Source organism: Bombus fervidus, chromosome 7, assembly GCF_041682495.2.
Source record: "Bombus fervidus isolate BK054 chromosome 7, iyBomFerv1, whole genome shotgun sequence".
NCBI classification, from domain to species: domain Eukaryota; kingdom Metazoa; phylum Arthropoda; class Insecta; order Hymenoptera; family Apidae; genus Bombus; species Bombus fervidus.
In genome coordinates, this window is record NC_091523.1 from 6,735,142 (window position 1) to 6,753,927 (window position 18,786).

General features: G+C 31.0%; 2 protein-coding genes across 2 annotated transcripts; one reads left to right on the forward strand and one right to left on the reverse strand.

The window, feature by feature from the left end:
* Window positions 1–22: 22 nt before the first annotated feature.
* On the reverse strand, window positions 23–13,568 carry LOC139989493 (uncharacterized). The gene is made up of 9 exons (XM_072007943.1): window positions 13,118–13,568; window positions 6,309–6,744; window positions 4,600–6,200; window positions 4,009–4,359; window positions 3,371–3,604; window positions 2,613–3,098; window positions 1,345–2,469; window positions 337–574; window positions 23–133 (listed from the first exon to the last, which is right to left on the reverse strand). The coding sequence occupies exons 1-7, from the start codon at window positions 13,157–13,159 to the stop codon at window positions 2,449–2,451; spliced, it is 3,171 nt and encodes a 1,056-aa protein (XP_071864044.1). The 5' UTR covers window positions 13,160–13,568; the 3' UTR covers window positions 23–133; window positions 337–574; window positions 1,345–2,448.
* An 847-nt stretch (window positions 13,569–14,415) lies between these two features.
* Window positions 14,416–17,192, forward strand: LOC139989496 (uncharacterized). The gene is made up of 2 exons (XM_072007950.1): window positions 14,416–16,338; window positions 16,392–17,192. The coding sequence occupies exon 1, from the start codon at window positions 14,487–14,489 to the stop codon at window positions 15,438–15,440; it is 954 nt and encodes a 317-aa protein (XP_071864051.1). The 5' UTR covers window positions 14,416–14,486; the 3' UTR covers window positions 15,441–16,338; window positions 16,392–17,192.
* Window positions 17,193–18,786: the final 1,594 nt, after the last annotated feature.

Genomic DNA, 18,786 nt, shown 5'->3' on the forward strand with positions numbered 1-18,786 from the left:
GCATCTGTACATTGGATATGCACTTAATCATCCATTCTTCGTTTTAATTAAATTTTTACAAAACATTCTGAATGACAAAAATACATTATAACACACCTTAGATGCCTGCAAAACAGCTTTGAACAATTTATCGCTGAGAAAGGTAAAAGAATATTTTAATAAGACAATCACGAAATTATTCAATAAGTTCATAGGTAATTTCTTAAAAAATTTGTTACGAACTTTTCGAACTATCCAATAGAATAATTAAAATTTGTTAACTAATTTTTAAAATTACTATATGTATTTAAAAATAATACTTGATGCGACATTTAAAGTATTAACGATTATACTTACATATAGTGTTTATTAAAGAAAAGTTTGTACAGCACTTTCTATACGGATCACAGCAACTGCTATATCATCTCAAGTTTAATTAAGGTCGTGTGCTTATTCAATGTTGTTTGCCACAGAACAGACTTAATGATGTGAAGTGTTTCGTTACCGCAACTCAGGTCTTTTAACAATCACGATCTTCCGCACAACGACAATGGATTCTTTTTTCTCAGAATCTTCCGGTAAAAGTTCTCACACGCTATTAAAGGCATAACACAAAGGATTAAACGTTTTACATATTTTAAAAAGGGCCGATTACATGGATTAATGTAAATATTCAAAAATAAACATGATAGTGCCAAGAATTTCTAACTGGTTTGGTACAAATGTAATTGTACATATGTATATATGTATGCTTGAATAAGTTAAGTGAATAAACATTTTTTTGTAAAAACCCTATTTTGAAATAATTAATTTCCATCGTAGGAAATATACATACGCCTCGTCATTTTATATTTTTCTATTTTTCTACACGTGTGTATATAATATTTGCACGTATATATAATGTATATACACATCTATAACTTATATATAATTTAGGTCTATAATTTACAAATAATTTGGTACTTTGAAAAAAGTATTTTATATATCTTATTTATTACATTTAGTAGAAGCATTCGTTTGTTTGTTAATGTTCCAGATTATAAGAAAATATTTCTTTAAGATTATTGTAATAGGTAGAAGTAAGTTAATAAAAAGTCAAATTCTTCTTTGAATGTATTCAGTCAATATATATAAGGAGAATGAGATTAATAATTCCTATAATTTCAATATGTATTTACGAATCCAAGAAAAGTTTTATACAAATGTGTCTCTTTTTTACAAGTATTCATTCTTAGAACTTTCTAATCAGCTTTAAACCAATTTCTGATATAATTCTCGTATCGTCCAGTAAAAGTTTAAAGCACAATAAAATTAGAGAGTATCATCGTAAATTTCAGTCACGAAATCATGGTAAAATGGTCGCACTTTTCAATTGATGAAACAACGTGAACCGGAATACGGTCTCCTTTCACCATATAATCGAGAAAGTCTTAAACATTGTCAAACACACAGTACGCGGAATACGTATGAGAGTGCATCGCTGTAGTATCTGAATACAAATAGCTCTTTTTGGGTGGCTTCCAAGTGTGCAAAATCATCGAAAGTGACGGTATAAGAAAACGTATATTTAGTTATATATCCAGAGAAAAACTTATTCAGATAATTAAAAATAAAGTTGAGTTTCTAACTTCTAAATGTACTTTGAATTTAGTTACATTACGTTTACATTTACATTAGTAGTACAATAGGGTTTAGTACATTACAAAATTGATTCTGCCCCTCTTAAAAATAGCCAAAAAATGGATAATGGTCCCTTTAATTTTATAACTATACTTCGTCGAGTCGAAGAATGTTTATTTTTATACATTTCACGCGTACATATATGTTGTGCACTCTGTGTTCTACTCTTTAATGTTGTAAAGGCAAACTTCAACTTCAGAATTGAAAGAGATTTTTAACAACATCAGAGTAATGATTAACGTTATCATGATCTAATCTATTCGACGGTCTATAGCAACTTGTAACTGTTGAATTTTCCATTATTTTACAAAAATAATTATGGATTTTTCGGGATACAACCTTGTCAGTACGTACTTACAATTAATTTAATCCTATTTATTAAACTTATAGTATATTTACTTTTACGTATTTACAAAGTAATTACACGATCAAATAACAATTACGTCGATGAAATTGTATTTTTATAGCAATTCTTCGTATATAGCAAAAAGGGGAAATTCGAAATTAAGCCTTAATTCGCAACGCTCGTAACACGATACTTTTGACAGACGTATCTAATTATGTTACAAATAATCATCTTAGTGTTTTTATATAATAATACGTATAAGTCTACACTGGCCGTAATAAAGTTCAGGTTGTACGCTTAAAACGCTAAAACAATTTTATTCGTGTCCTGTTACACGCAAATCAAGTAATAGAAAGTCTTTAAGATTAAAACGATAGAACAATTAACTATTCACAATTAAAAATTGTGTTTTTCAGCCTCCATATTTAAGAGATTCTTGCTTGTCATCGTTTAGCTCGTGACACCTGTAAACAATATCATTTTCTATAAATTATCTATAAATAACGAGAGAGAGAGAGAGAGAGAGAATTAACAAATAGCAATATTTCTACCATTTCGAAGGATAATAATTGACAAAATATGTTCAATATTTTCGATAATTTATCACCTTTGAGTGCCCAGAATAAAGTATCGGCCCATCCACGATATCTTCTGTTGCTTCTTCGTCATTTTCGTTCAAATTCAAAGAAGCAAACTCTTCGTGTTCCATAATTCCCCACAAAGGAATATTTTCCTTCCCGGTAGATGCAACAGCAAGATTATTTACCGCTTGCGGAAGCACTTGATAGGCTTTTTCGATCGCTTCAAATTCACTGAAATTATTCTTGCTGTTGCTTATGTCACTGGCGGTCGATTCACTTGTTTGCTCCGGTTGTTCTGTCTCCCCTTGCCCCTTACGATTTTCCACATCATTTTTCGAGGGTATTTGTGATATCGGCTGTGGCGTTACCACGTAAACTCGTTCTTTATTTATAGATGATATCGATACAGAGTCTGACTTCCATGTTGACTTTTCTTCTATCGTGGGCTTATCTACGCTGTGCACGTCGTTAATTGTCACTTTCGGTTTATCTATTCGTAGAACCTTTACGGCCTGGAAATCAATATTCAGAACAATCAATATGAATAATATTATTTTGCTATTAATTTTATAATTTACTGTTAATATCAGTTAGTATCGTTGTATAATGTCACTTATAAGTTAGACGATAATAAAATAACGATTTACCGATTATTATATGTAGATACACAGAATTATTATTACTAGTACTGTATTATATAACGTAGTAGTATAATAAAAATAGATTAAATAATCAAATACGTAAAAGGTAAAATGTGAAGTGCAATCGAATCGCATCAAATTACCGATTGGGTCTCCTCGATACGATTACTCGCAGAGCCTTCATGTTCTATCTCGTTGAAACTAAAGCCAGCCAAAGAATAAGTTTTCACAATTTCATTGTGATCTTTCGACTCGTTTATACGATCGGCTGGTTCTGTTGTTGTTAAGTATTCCGTTGGAATTTTCTTCGATGGCGAAAGATAAGGGTGCAAGGAACTAGGTAAAATTGTACTAGACGTTGTAGGTCTTGAATATTCCTACGGGTAAAAATCTTATATTAGTTATTTTCCTCTTTATGACCATAAGAAGGATATTCATTATAAAAAGCATCAACATATTAGTATCATTTTTAATAATGCTGAAAGATTCGGAAAGGTGAGAATCAATCATCGCGAATATGTGCTATGATACTTTTACCAGTTAATGCAAATGATGCACAATTAAAGAGACAAGACTAATTTGATGGCAAAATTTTATAAAATTTTAATTATTACATGCGACGACTCTTTATTTTCCAAAAATAAGGGGAATAAAGAAAATTTTGATTTCAAGAGAAAGAAAAAATATGATAGTTATAAGTAATAAATAATAAGAAGCATCGAGATATATCTCACTTATATTAATGATAATTAAATAATTAACTATATATCTATAAGCTCACTTGTATTGTCCAGTTATCGATATTCTTTTGCAACCTTCGCACATCGATGGAAGTGTTTGCTCTTGTTGTTGTAGTGCTTTTCGAATCTTCTACCGTAATTGAAGATGGTCTTATCGATTGCACGTTCAACTTTTTTGAGTTATTGACATTAAATTGTGATTGAAATTGATTAACTACTTGAATATCATTCCTAGATTCTTGTTGAAGATAATTATCGGCGTTCAATCCGGTTCGAGAAGGAACCTTTCTTGGCTGCGTACGTTCAAAATTAGTTTTGATACTCCAATCTCCGTAAGATTGTTGGAACGGAATCGGTGTATATTCCGACGTGTATGGTATAATAACTTGTACCTAAAACATTACGTTATTTTCATAAATTCGTAATCTTTGTCATCGATAATCGAATTTTACTTTATTTTCATACAATTTATGAATTACCGTGTAAACAAAGTCTCAATGAAAATTTCTGAATACGTAAATGAATATCTTATGTTACTTATAAATAATTAAAATTTCGAATTTTATATATTCCACTGTTATATTTAAGTTTCGTAAAATCCTAACTACATTCATATGAATAATTTTGCTCACTTGTTTATTTCGCTTCATATTTTGTGGCTTTTGAAGCGTATCTGGCGTATCCTTCGTATCTATACTCTCTTGCTTTTCAGAATTCTTATTTCCTGAGAAAGAATTATTCCATCGAGCAGGATGATTCAAGGAACCGTGATTCTTCGATGAATGGTTTCTCAAGTTTGGTGTATTTATTAACAAACTTGGCCACAAATATCCTGCTTGTCCAGATGGTGGAATATACGAAACGTCTTGTTGATTTGTATATTCTCTACTACCCGTTGACGTCTCGACATGTTGATTAATATTACTATTTGAGAAATCCACGGTTGCGATTGTTGATGGTCCAAAAACATTATTAATATTTTGAATATCCGGAAGAGAATAGGATTCGGTCGACTTGACAGAATCGGATGAATCTTCAAAAAATACATTTTCGGTTCCTAAATTATAATCTGTAGTTGTCTTCGCTGTATTGTCGGATACATTATCGATATCGGTATAGCCAATAGTGGAAGTTGGCCATTGTATATCGGTGCGACTTTCGTCTTTTTTCGTCAGATCTAGCAGCGGCGATTCCTCAAAGTGTATCGGCCTTTCTTCCGAAACGAAAGAACTCACAAGAGACGGTTGCGTCGTTACGTGAGAATCTTTAACGACACTGCCGCTAGGCGACAAATCGCCGGAATATTGATAATTCAAACTATCGCTTTCTTGATTGTGGAAGGTGGAAGTTGCGAAGCTAGCCGAAGGTTTCAGATCCGGCGGTAAGTAATTGAAATCGGTGATAAGAGTTGGATTTGGATGAAAGAATTCATGGTATTCGTTACCACTTTGACTAGGAAATTCGTGATTTTCGAGATTCGACGATCCTGGAGACTGAGCATCGAGAATCGAACTATCAAATGATTCATTGTGGTCTACAGGCTCTTTGTTGATCTCGGTCTCATGGCTTTTAGATATGGCACTTACATGTCCTTGATTAATCTCTGTTCCAATGGATCTTTGATCGTCATTACCATAAATATTATAACGCTCGTCTTTAACATCAGGACTTTTGTGTACTTGATCAGTTAACGGTGTCACAGGCAAAGCTGGTGATTTGAAATGTTCCACATTTTCGATTGAAGAAGGATTTTGAAACGGCCGATTAAAGGGTTCTGCTTTGTAAAGGGGAGGTATCGTGTCATGGTACAACAGTGGGTGCGGTAATGCGCTGTTGAAAGGTGTTTGTTCAACAGGTATTTGAGAAAGTTCTGGTATTCTGACTTCATGCGAAGCCGCGTATTGGACGTCGTGATTTCCTTGATTGCTAGGAGGAAGATAACCGTTCGAAAGTTGCGTAGGAAGCGGATACTTGTCCGAATGAAGTCCGCTATCTTGCATCGGAATCCAAGGAACTTTGTTACAAGGATTACAATGTTTCCCTTTATTTGCCGCTACGTAACTACCGCGATTGTCTTTCGGAGTTGGGAAAGCGCGTTGCATACCATGAAAGATCGTTGAAGGGTTGTAAAATTGTAAGGATGGGCGAGCAGGAAGATTAAGAGATGTATCCGGATGTCCACTAGAAGGAGCTGCCACAGGTGGTCCGGCATGTTGAACAGGAGGAAGTGGACCTGCATGTTGAACAGGAGGAAGTGGACCTGCATGTTGAACAGGAGGAAGTGGACCGGCATGTTGAACAGGAGGAAGTGGACCGGCATGTTGAACAGGAGGAAATGGACCGATAGAAGAATGCAAAGATGGATCAATTTGAGGTCCAAGTGGAGGATGGAGAGACGGTCCAGGCTGCAAAGCAGGATGCAAATTATATGGTGGAGGGCTGTAAGATTGAGTTAATGGAGAATAAAGAGGTGGTGGTTCGAGGTGTGATGTCTTTAGAGGCGTAGAAGTTGAAGAGACATAATTAAAAGGGTTCAACCAGCTCATCAATTGTGTAAAGTATCCTGGAGATTCCGCTGCCGAAGGATTTGCTACTCTTCCAGACCTCACCGGATAAGGTTTCGGTATTGGAGGTGGGACTAAATATTCACTTAATCCGGCCCTTCTACTGCGCCGAATAATATTTGGACCATTATCGAAGGATGGTTCACTTGGATCATTTTTCAAGCATGATGACGTACTGCATGCAAAAACGAGCAGTGATAGCGTTAACGTAACCTAAAAGCATATAAGTTGTTAATTGGATTAAAGATGAACACCGAACTTAAACCGTTTTTATTATTATATTTATATATTTTACATACAGATAGTTTCTAGTACAAAACTATGCGCGATATAAAAAATTTCATGTTTTAGAATATTCGATAAATATATTCAATGATAATTAAAATAAATACATCACATTCCTAACAGCAGATGAAAATTCATGAACGAATACGCTTAGAAAAGCTTGTGCACTTCTCACAATGGTCAATAACCATGGAAAATAAACACAGGGTAAACTAAAGTGGGTCACTTCCTGAGGAACATTCATTACCGCTCTGAATTATACCAGAACTATGTAGTTTCACTTGGATTAGACAATTACACTAATTTTTCGTATTCTCCTACTTATATTAATAATTATACATATAAATATTCTTCTTCTATCGTCTTGTATGTAATTAATTATGTCCATTATTGATTCGATGAGACATAAATATTTGGGAAAGTAATCAAACTTTACCATAATCTCCAACAGAAGGTAAAACTCATAGACGTAGGTGATAAGAAAATTTTCTAATATGAAAATCTTTGTTTAATTTAATCTAAAAATAAGATCTTTGATAGAAATTGAATTAATCAAGCAGAAACATTTCTGCAACATGATAAAGAGTAAGGAATAATTAGCAGCCTTCATCTTCGTTATTATGTTTGTAAGTTCTGATATTCAACTAAATTATCGAAAACAAAGGGTGAGGAGTGAAAGGGGAGCAAGGATAGCATAAAATCGAGTGCAGAACAGATTTGAACGACCAACTATTGCTTACGAGTTTCTCACGAGACATAAATTCAATGGTGTTCCCGTGGAATTCCACGTGCTATTTTACGTTTACCGTGAAATGCGCGGACGTGTGAGAGAGAACGAGAGTACTCGCGGATCACCGTACTTACAGCGAGAACCGGAACTGCATAAGAAAGTGAACAAATGAAAAAAAAGGATGGAAGAGATCCCTCATATCACTTTTAAACCTATTAACATCAAACTCGGTGTGCTTTATATTCTTAGCAACGGATAAGAAGTAGTTACTCAAGCGAAAGTAGCAAACAATATCATTTTGTATTATCGCTTTGAAACAAGTCCCAGTAGACAGAGTTACTTGACCTGTTATTACGTTTTCAAATTAACTTAAAATAGATAATATGTATAATAACATTTTAACAGGATAGTGAACTTCAAGCCAGCCATAAGCAAGCCATTCTATCGTTATAACGAGTAATATGATATATAAAACAATAATATGTATTGAAAAGGGAACCTTTAACAAAACCATGAAATATTTTTTAATAATAAAGATAATAAAATCTCTGAAGTCATAAAAAAAAGTATTATACAAATATATTTAATTCTAGCGAAATTCTAATTTCGATAATTTTACGCGTCGAAAATTATTTTATAGCTAATTTTGAATTACATTTAAAATCAAAAATTAACATTTATTTGCACGTGTAAGGAAGTAAATAAGTATTTTATAAAGTTATAACATTCTGAACTTGTATTCTAGAAATTACAATATATACAGATAGAATAAGTTTTATAGAGAAAATAAATAATTGCAATGTCGAAGTTACAAGGAAATAATTATAACATCGTCGATGTGCTATCACTTAAATATTAACGCGTTTTTGCCTTTTCATAGAATTGAAACGCTTTTCATTTCGAAGCATTTCAAGGCGAAAATTGTATTTTCCCAGTTTTTATCCTACATAAAGTACGTTCGCATTAAATTTATTATTTAAAGCACATTCGTTAAGAAGGAAGGGAATATTATAGTAAAAGAAAGTCTTAAATTATTATTCAACTAATACAATTTGACTAATAAAGATTTCATTAAAATGAAATGAATGAACGAAGAGTCATTAAAATTACATTGTCGTCTAATTTTGGCTACCGAAAAGTAGTATACATATAATCGGTTGTATTTGATCGTGAGATAAACTATTCTTCATTGAAGAATAGGTAGTTCACACACGGTAATAGTCGAAGTATATAAGAGACACTTGTGTAGCAGGAGTAATGTAGGTAAGTGGGCTGTGGGTATTACGAGAGTCGACCTATAGTGAGAAGATGTAATATGTGGTTGCATGTAATCAGTATAATGCGTATTCAACAAAGTGTTGGTGTGCTCGTGTGAGCAACACGTGTGCTAGAATAAATGCCGACGTTAATCGAGACTAACCAATGCCAATAACGAGTGTGTAATTTTCTTCTGGCTGTTTATCTTAAATCGAAATAATATCAGAAAGCTTTCATTCTGCTTATCGAAAATAATTTCTGCTGTCCTTAAATCTTCTAATCGTAGGGAGGATAATTGTAGAGTAACAAACAAATGTATGTCTGTCTGTATATTTCTTCGTTGTTATAGTTCTTCATTGATATTTTAATGAAGTTAATATAACGACAAATAGGATCTTCTAATATTAAGACATTTAACTTTTAAAAAAATATAATAAAAAGTAATTAATATTGCAGGTTTTTCAGTTATATTAATTTTAGTTATAATAATCGTTCGTACGTATAATTAAATGAACTTAAATGATATAGAATTATAATTAAATGAAAATAGAAATATATAAGTCAATTGAAATCGAAATGAATGCTTGCGATATTGATACGAAGAAAGTAAGATTTATTTTAGTAGCGAATAAAATTTGGTCACTTTATATTCCATCGCTTGTGTTTTATGTAAATGTATAATTTAATTACTCTACATGCCATCTTATGTATATAAAATAATGTATTAAAGAAAGAAATTCTAATCGTTTTTGTGATGTAACTATAGTAAGAAATAAACTTTCAAACAGGAAGGCTCTATTCCTTGAGAACTTGATGAGAAGAGATAAAGTGAAAATCTTGAAGTCTTATTCCTCACAACGAACAAGCTCTAACGGTTTTAACGAAGTAGTTTACATAGGAAGGACAGTTGTGGAAATACCTTGATAATGAGAGGTATAATTATCACGTGCATTAGATTTTTTAAACGAATGTCAGGAAATAATAGATATAAAATATATTTAATATCTTCCTTAATTTTGTGAAATAAATTTTATTTAGTTCAGCAGCAACATTATAATATAATGATAAAAAAAGATGAGTAAATATAAAATATAAAATAGTATAAAAATATATAATAAATAAATATAAAAATTAACTTTCTGAACTTTTCTTGTTTTCTCAATGTAAACAAGACTACCCATAAATCATGTTTTTTCTATGTTTCTGTCGAAGCAGAGATCTATCTCTTAAATGCTAAATAATCAATACTATGATTAGAATGTTAGAATGTTACTAATAAACACATACAAAGCGTCATACATTCCATACTATTACGACTATTATTCCATAATTAATTTCTATAATTTTATAAGTTTACATGAATGAGGATAATCAGCTTGTAATTTATAAAATTCACTTGTAGAACTGTACTTATTTTATCATCAATCTTGTTACTGTCATAAAAAACAAGAAAATCTATCAGTACTGATAATTTGATACTCCAGTCTTATCACATTTCGCTAATAACGTTAGTTGTGAGAGTATCTTGTTGTTGAAAATTTTATAGACAAGAAAAAATTGGTAAGGTTAAATGCTATATAAATCATGTGACATTTATATAATGCACAAATATTTGTCAGAAGACGAAAGTTTTTATGAGTCACGTCAATGTTTAATAAGGCCATAAAGCTTATTCGAAGATGATCGGTATTGACACTGATAAGAGGAAGAAACGTGCAAACGGAAAGCGACAGATTTAGGTCGTAGACGAAAGAGTTTCGCTCCTATGTTGGCACTATGCCAAACGACAAGGATCACTCGAAAGCGTCGAGCATATGTTTCCCTCACATCGTTCACGTCTTTGTTGGATCGTGAACGATTGGCGATTCACGACGTATACAAATCAGACCTAACTTTCAGAAGCTTTTGTAACCGGACATGTCTACAGGTTAATTTCTTGTTTCTTGAAAATCTGCCAAAAAGTTTGTTAGTGGTTCAAAATGGTCAGTAGTCAGAAGTTTAAAGGAGCATTCAAATGCTACGCTATAAAAATTCATGGGAGGTATCATCAAAAAATAACACTGGACATGTAGTTGTTAATAATAAATAAACGTTTGCTACTTCTTAAATATTAAAGGTATATATATTTATAATTATACTAATATGTATTGTTTATAGAAATTATCCTATTAAAAAAATTGCTTAAAAATTGTTCCATTACGAACATTATAAAGCATTTATTTTTTAATCTGTCCTTAATATTTTTGCTTTTATTTTTATTCTAATTGACATCTTATTTCTATCTTGATTTTATTGAATTTTTGAATTCCTGTTCTTAAAATAATAATATAATAAAAATAGGTGACGTTAATATTATTGAAAGTGGTTTCGTTATAAATGTAAGAAATTTTTTTATAATCTTGAAATCAATATACTAAGATACTAAGCTAGTTCTAAATTTCTTTACGAACACTTATGAGTGATAGATTATTACAAATAAGTTAAACTTCTATTTCATAAAATAAAGAAAATGAATACACGTATTATCTTCCTTGAAAATTCACAATCTCAGGTAATTGAAAATTCGCAAAGCGAAAGTAGACTAGTCGTAGGTATATTTCTTAAAATAGTAGTTAAATTTGGTCATGCCCCTGGAGCGTCGTTTTACCAGACTTTGAATTGGTGATTTTTAACTTTCGCCTTGTACGCGTTGCATGATAAATCAAGCACATGCTCCTCTACAGAATTCTATGTACAAGAACATAAACACTATACAATGTTTCATTCCAATAAATATTATATTTTTAACATGTTTTGTAATATATAACATAATAATTTAAAAGAAACTATATTTAGAGTAAAACAAATTTAATTTCATTATATTTTTGAAAAGTGCTATTATTTATGTCATGGAATATTTGTAGAAATTCTTCTTTAAAAAGTTGAAGAAGAAAAAATTGGAGAAGGAAAATAAAAGTATACTTTCTGATAAGAAATAAATTATTTTAATTAATAACACTGTTCTATTTTCCCACCTTTTTATTTTTTGTATCAAGTTATAAACAAAAAGATTTAGAAAAATTCTTATTGAAAACAAAATCAAAGCAACATAATTAATATTTATTATATATTATATTCGCTAATAAGACGTTAAATTGTATCTATATGATATAAATAAATTTATTGTAAAAAATAGTAATTTATCTCTGTCAGTATAGCTTTCGCCTCATAAAATCTATGGTTAAAAAGTCGAACATCTACTCTCACAAGTACAATGCAAAATCAATGAAATACATATGTATAGAGTTTCTAACCATTAATTTGTAACTAAGAGTGTATCCTTACAAACAAAAGTTTCAATTAAACAAACACTTATTTCATACAACACTAAATAAATAATTGATGCTGTTATAAAATAGATTAATTTGTAAATGTAAAATTGAAGAAACGTAAAAAGATATAGGAGAAATTTGGAGGATATTTCTAACAGTTAAGAGCTATTTGCATATTCATCCTTTGAAGTTAAATTTTAAACATCGTAGAATAATTAATTACAAAAGTAAATTTTTATCGACAAAACTTTAAGTAAGTAAATTCAAATAAAGTAGTAATTAATATTTTATACGACTTCTAAACACGCATTTCATTTTATTCTTGTACCTAAAGCAATAGGTATATACTTAGATCGATGCTCTAATCAACTTTTCGATAATAAAACAGAAAAGAAATAGTCTCATTGTTAGTACACTTTTGCAAACGAATTATGGAAAAACTTTGTGAGAAGTTTTGTGAAAAGAACTATGAAAAAGCTTTGTTGGAGTTTTATGAAAAGAACTATGGGAAAACTTAATTAACAAGCTTTACTAATGCTAACACTAGGTTGAAACTGTCAGATTTGTTTCATACAAATTAACCTACTCCCTCGCTATTCTTTTTAAACTTTCACAGTGTATAGGTATATACATATATGGCAAGCTATAATTTTAATAACATAAATTTTATAATTTTCCTTACATTATTATACATACATTACATATAAATTGTTAAATATAAATGTAAAATTCAATATAGAGTAAATAAAGAAATATAATATATGTATAATATGTACAATGTGTAATATAAGATTAAAGAAATAAATTTCTAACTTCAATTTTTGCTACTTATCTTGTGTCAAGGTACGGAAAAAGTTTGGTCGATATGAGATACATTGTTTAATCAATGGACTATTGTTACATGTTTAACACAGTAAGTTTTAATAGTTAAAATTACTATGTCACGAAATATAACTCTATTTAATAAACTTTCATAATGTTTTAAAATGTTATTTATACTCACTCGAAGCAGATTCATGTTTCGCATACTGTTATGTAGGTCCATTTCGTCAGGAACATATCACAAGAAACAAGGTGAAACTTTTTAATTCAATGGTCACACATTTTAATTCGATAAAAAAGAATTTATTGAAATCACTGCAAATACTATTTGAAGATTACAACGAAGAACGAGACGTAAACTCGATGTATTATATTTGGTAACACATAATCAGAAAGTGCACGATGTGAAAGAGTTACTGAACTTCCTCACGGCAAGATCAAGATTGAAGAGCAAGGACGTCAAATAGAAGGATCTTATAGAAAACTTCGAAGAGTAAGGAGATTGGAGAACGAAGAAAAAACGGGAAGAAAGGTGCACGCTTCAGTAAGGTCAAAGAGAGAGTCCATTGGCGCGTCTTTCATGCAAGTCGCTTATATACATTTGCTCCTTCTTTCCTTCCTCTTCTCTTTCTTTCTTTCTCTATTCTTTCATCCTTTCTCTTACTCTCGAAGAATCGAACTCCTTTTCTACCTACCAATCTCTCTTCTACAATGCATATCTCTACGAAAGTTTTCTTACTTGCGAACCCCCTGTTGGAAAACGATTTAACTTACGTATCTGTTGGGGTTGTTCGAAATAAATGTTACAAACCATACAACTGGTGAACCGATTAACTATAATATACTCTATTTACCGAGTAACCTATTTCAAATAAAAATACATTTTTTACAATATCTGATACTGTGTTTACTCATTATACTTGCTTATTGCTATATAATATTTTATTATATATACTTATTCTTGTTAATCGATTAAGTAATCAGGATCGTTTCATTAAACTCAAATAAATAATTTTTTGCGCTTTACAAATTACCTAGCAAAGCTTGTATAAGTATCTTCTGTTTCAGACAAACGAATTTTCATCATTTGGACAGATTAATGATATTTCAATATTAAATTTAAGAAGCAGTTTGATTTAAAAAAAAATTTAGCTAATTTACTACCGAACAAAATGTGTAGAACGTATATCATGTGAAATAAAAAATTTAATTTCTTCTTCTTCTTACGCTATGTTCTTGGTTGTTTTTCATAAATTCTTTCAGAAGAAAATAGCTCTAGGAAGACTAATTGTTAATAATACGTTCATATGTCGTACACAAGGAAGCAATAATAGTCCGCATATCTCTTTTACTCATAAACCAAGTATCATAAGATATTTATTTTCAGCTCGTATTTTCTTAGAATTTAACAGATATTCGTAATACGCGATAATAAAACAATAAATTCAACGATGGTAATATATTCGCTGCAGTGATGAAACTAAGAAACATATTCTCTTTGATTTTCGGCAAATGTGCATTGTTTTCTGTAAACCAGTAAGATACGCAAAATGAACGTATTCCTCGTTGCGTTTGAAATTCTTTTCATCTTTAATTCGATTCCCATTGGGATGTTTCAAATGGTTCCATCTAACCATACATGTGTAATGCAAGGAGCATTTGAAATCAACGATGGAACGTGTGCTAATTATTATATATGTATTTTTAACGGAGCTGAATTCACGTCATACGATACATCGTGCTCACCTTCGATGGTATTTGATCCCTCGCTAAAATATTGCACATCGTCTTCGAATTATATCTGTAAACAAATTGCATCATCGACGTCAAGTTCCACATCAAGTTCCACGTCAAGTTCCACGCCAAGTACGACGCCAAGTACGACACCAAGTACGACGTCAAGTTCCACGCCAAGTACGACGCCAAGTACGACGCCAAGTACGACGCCAAGTACGACGCCAAGTACGACGTCAAGTTCCACATCAAGTTCCACGTCAAGTTCCACGCCCAGTACGACACCAAGTACGACACCAAGTACGACGCCAATTACAACGCCAATTACAACACCAATTACAATACCAATTACAACGCCAAGTACGACGCCAAGTACGACGCCAAGTACGACGTCAAGTTCCACACCAAGTTCCACGTCAAGTTCCACGCCCAGTACGACACCAAGTACGACACCAAGTACGACACCAAGTACGACGCCAATTACAACGCCAATTACAACGCCAATTACAACGCCAATTACAACGCCAATTACAACGCCAAGTACGACGCCAAGTACGACGCCAAGTCCTACATGCGTTACAAATGGTAGATTTCCAATAGCAAGTGACATCACTTGTCAGCAATATTATTTCTGTTACGTGAATGGTGCAACGATCATCAGATATAATCTTACGTGCCCAAACAGTTTGAAATTTAACAGTGTAACGCAAAAATGTGTATTACCTTGTCCAGGTATGAGTCCATGTCCACCTTGTGTATTGCCTAAATAAATTTTCTTGAAATAGATTATAAATCTCTTAAAGATATTTTCAATATATTGTTCGATTATGTTTTTATTAAAATTACATCATAGATAATAAAACTATCGTATGTATATGTGAGATTAAATATCGTGAAATAAAAAATTTTCTGAAATGTAAATACGTATTGAATAATTCATCATGATAAAATCTCTTTTGAACATGTATCTAAGTTTTAGATGCGAATGATATAAAGTTTTGGCATAGATACGATATAGATACAAGAATGTTATATATTATGAAATATTCAATATATGTATATGTGTACATTATATTTTACATATCTTATTTCAAGAAGAGTTCTAATTACTTGATCTACTAATACAGATAAAAGATATAGGATATCGCTCATAACGTAGTTCCATGGTGGTGATTCTATGTGTAAAAATGAGTCAATAATGTAGGATACAACCTTTTTGTACAAACAAATAAATTACGTCCGATGAATAGAGTAAAAGACCAACGAAAGAGAAAAACAAGAAAATGTACGAAAAGAGTAAACAGATGACCAAAATCTTATTTCTGCGAACAAATATATCGATCAACTACATCGATCTTTACAAATATATTAAAAGTAATGATTAAAATTAACGATAAAACTTAAAGCTGGGACTTAAAATTCAGGGTTAAGACTAATGTTTGAAATTACGACTTAAAACGAAAAACAAACAATGAGTCCTTCGTTGACCTCCACCGTTTAACACAGTTGCTTAATATTAATTTATTCGAAATCTTAGAAATAGAACCTAGGTAAAAGTAAAACTAAACTATAGATAATAGATACTAATCTGAGGTATTTTATGGACCGTTGGAATATTATTAAACTTATACCGTATATTATATCCAAGAATATTAAAATGTACAGATGGTACAATAAATACGTCCTTACTAAAGTACATTAGATCACAGTCCTATCGGCAGCCTTTCGTATCAAAATATTTAACTTGAAGCAAAATTTAAAAAAAATGAAATTATAACAGTCTGTTAAAAATAATAATAAAGAAATTTTCAACCTTTCGTTCTAAGTTAAACAATATATCTTTGTACAAAAAGCGTGCATATATCATAAATTAATTCTACTTATCAATAAAATATCTATTCTACGTTATACGTTTCGTTTGTTTTAATTTAATGCATAATTGGACAGAAGAAACTGGATAAATTGTGTAAAAGATTCTTAAACATGCTTGTATTATATTTGATACAGGAGTAATTAATATTATGTTAGCGGGAACAAAACATGGAAATCTTTTTGATAATAAAGGAGTACTGAGTATTGAAATTTATTAATAAGGACCTGAATGTATCTAAAAGACTTGTAAGCACACATATCATGTGCAAGTTAGTATTATCTATTCCCATGTAGGAAATTTATGGACACCAAATCACGTTATATTTGACTCTTGAATAATTTCATTAAATATGTTTTCAAAACCAGAAAGTACCATAAGTTATGACAAGAAATTTAAGTTCATTAAGACAGAAATGAAATTTAAAAATGACTCTGTTAACCTTATGCACGAAGATAGAGATATCTTTCAAATATCTGTCAATAAAAATGTTATTGATTGTCGTTAGAAAATTATTGAATCGTGCATGAGTAGAAGTCGTGGAAGTTTAGCTCGTATGTAAACTTAAATAATCATGTTTGAATATTGAACTTATTATCAAAAGAACCAAACCATGTAACTTACCAATCGTAGCATGTATGATTGGATGACGTGATTTCATTGCCTTTGTTTTCATTGCCATGTTATTTGCTTCCTCAAATCCATGAACAGAATTTGATTTTGTGGCTTTGTACGGATATGAAGTGTTAAATAAACTCTATCCATAGTTATATATTTGTATACATAGTAATACTTTGCGTTGTAACCGATTGTATTTGAAATAGTTAAGTGAATAGCTAAATGAAAACTGAAGTACTGCATTAAAAATTAAAATATAAAATTAAATGGAAATAAGATACCGTTTGAGAGATTTCAAAGATTTAGTTAATATTAGATAAAAAGGAATAAATTATTAATTTAATTATTACGAATTGATAGTGTGACTGTTCTAAATTTACTGTAGAGTTGTTATAAATTAATAGCATAATTATTATAAATCAATGGTATATTGTTAAAATTAACAGCAGAGTTATTTTATAAATGGTATATTTTCTTCCGATCCGCAGTGTACGAGGTTTCATGCCTATGTGAGTTGCGTGCGAGTTCGATACTCATATACTTGTATACTTATATATACTTGTTGTGATACACATACGAAGTGACTTAACCTTGTCAAAATCAGTCGAAAGTTAACGATTTTTCCAATGTAACACAATCAGATCTAAATGTCATAACATAATAATTAAACTGTTAATAAGTAAGTGAAAACGCTAGTTTATGGCAAAAATAATTATATTATAGTAGTTAAACATGAAATTGACCAAAGGGAAAAGAATTTATGTAATATTTCAGTTTGTAATAATAACAGATTTTTCGAAACTCTTTTACAAAATTTTTAATTTTTACAACCGATCATAATATTTTAATTAATTAATAAATATATAAATATCATGTTTTCACACACACACACAACTCTGTTTTACTGTCTAATATAAGATTATTTTGAATTATTGTTTTCATGTTACGATAGAATTCTGTTCAATTGAACCTGTCGTGCGACAAATACCTAACTTCTAAACATTTACGATTTCTCGTTCAGATAAATGAATTCAATGACCAAAAATTTATTTAATTGAACACTACCTAAAGTTTTGTTTAAATAAACAGAGCGCGTTTAGATTAATTACAATCGTCGCGATAACGTTATAAATTATAGAGGGCGTGAGAAACGTTGACTTTTAGCGGTCGGTATTTCAGACAAGGTCCCATTTAATTTCACGTTTATTCTGTCTTTAGTTAATGATATTACAGTATATATTACCTGATATTACATGTGACGCCATGACCCGTAAGATGTGACAAGTCCATTTTTATCGCGTTCGACGATTGAATTGAATTATAAATTTTTATATTCACCATAGAAATAGAGAGCGTTAGAAACATTTTGATCTTTTTCGAGGTCGCTATTGCAGAACATGAGACACAAAGTCCTTCGTCGATACTGCCGTGACAGACGAGTATCCATATAGTGTTAGATCTATCCTGTACATACATACATCCCTATCCATTAAAAAGCCGCCTGCTAACTATCAATAAATAGCCGTTAGAAACGCCCCTCGCTCACACGTATATACACTCTGCTCGAATTTGATGAGTTAAATGCATACGGTGTCCCATTATAATTTCTCATTTTTTTTTGTCATTTG

Coding starts and splice junctions, on each gene's coding strand:
- LOC139989493 (XM_072007943.1), bottom strand. CDS start 13,159: ATGGACCTACATAACAGTATGCGAAACATGAATCTGCTTCGA. Junction 6,201..6,308: donor ATCTTTGCATTCTTCTATCG/GTCCATTTCCTC, acceptor TTCAACATGCAG/GTCCACTTCCTCCTGTTCAA. Junction 2,470..2,612: donor TTTATTCTGGGCACTCAAAG/GTGATAAATTAT, acceptor TATTGTTTACAG/GTGTCACGAGCTAAACGATG.
- LOC139989496 (XM_072007950.1), top strand. CDS start 14,487: ATGAACGTATTCCTCGTTGCGTTTGAAATTCTTTTCATCTTTAATTCG.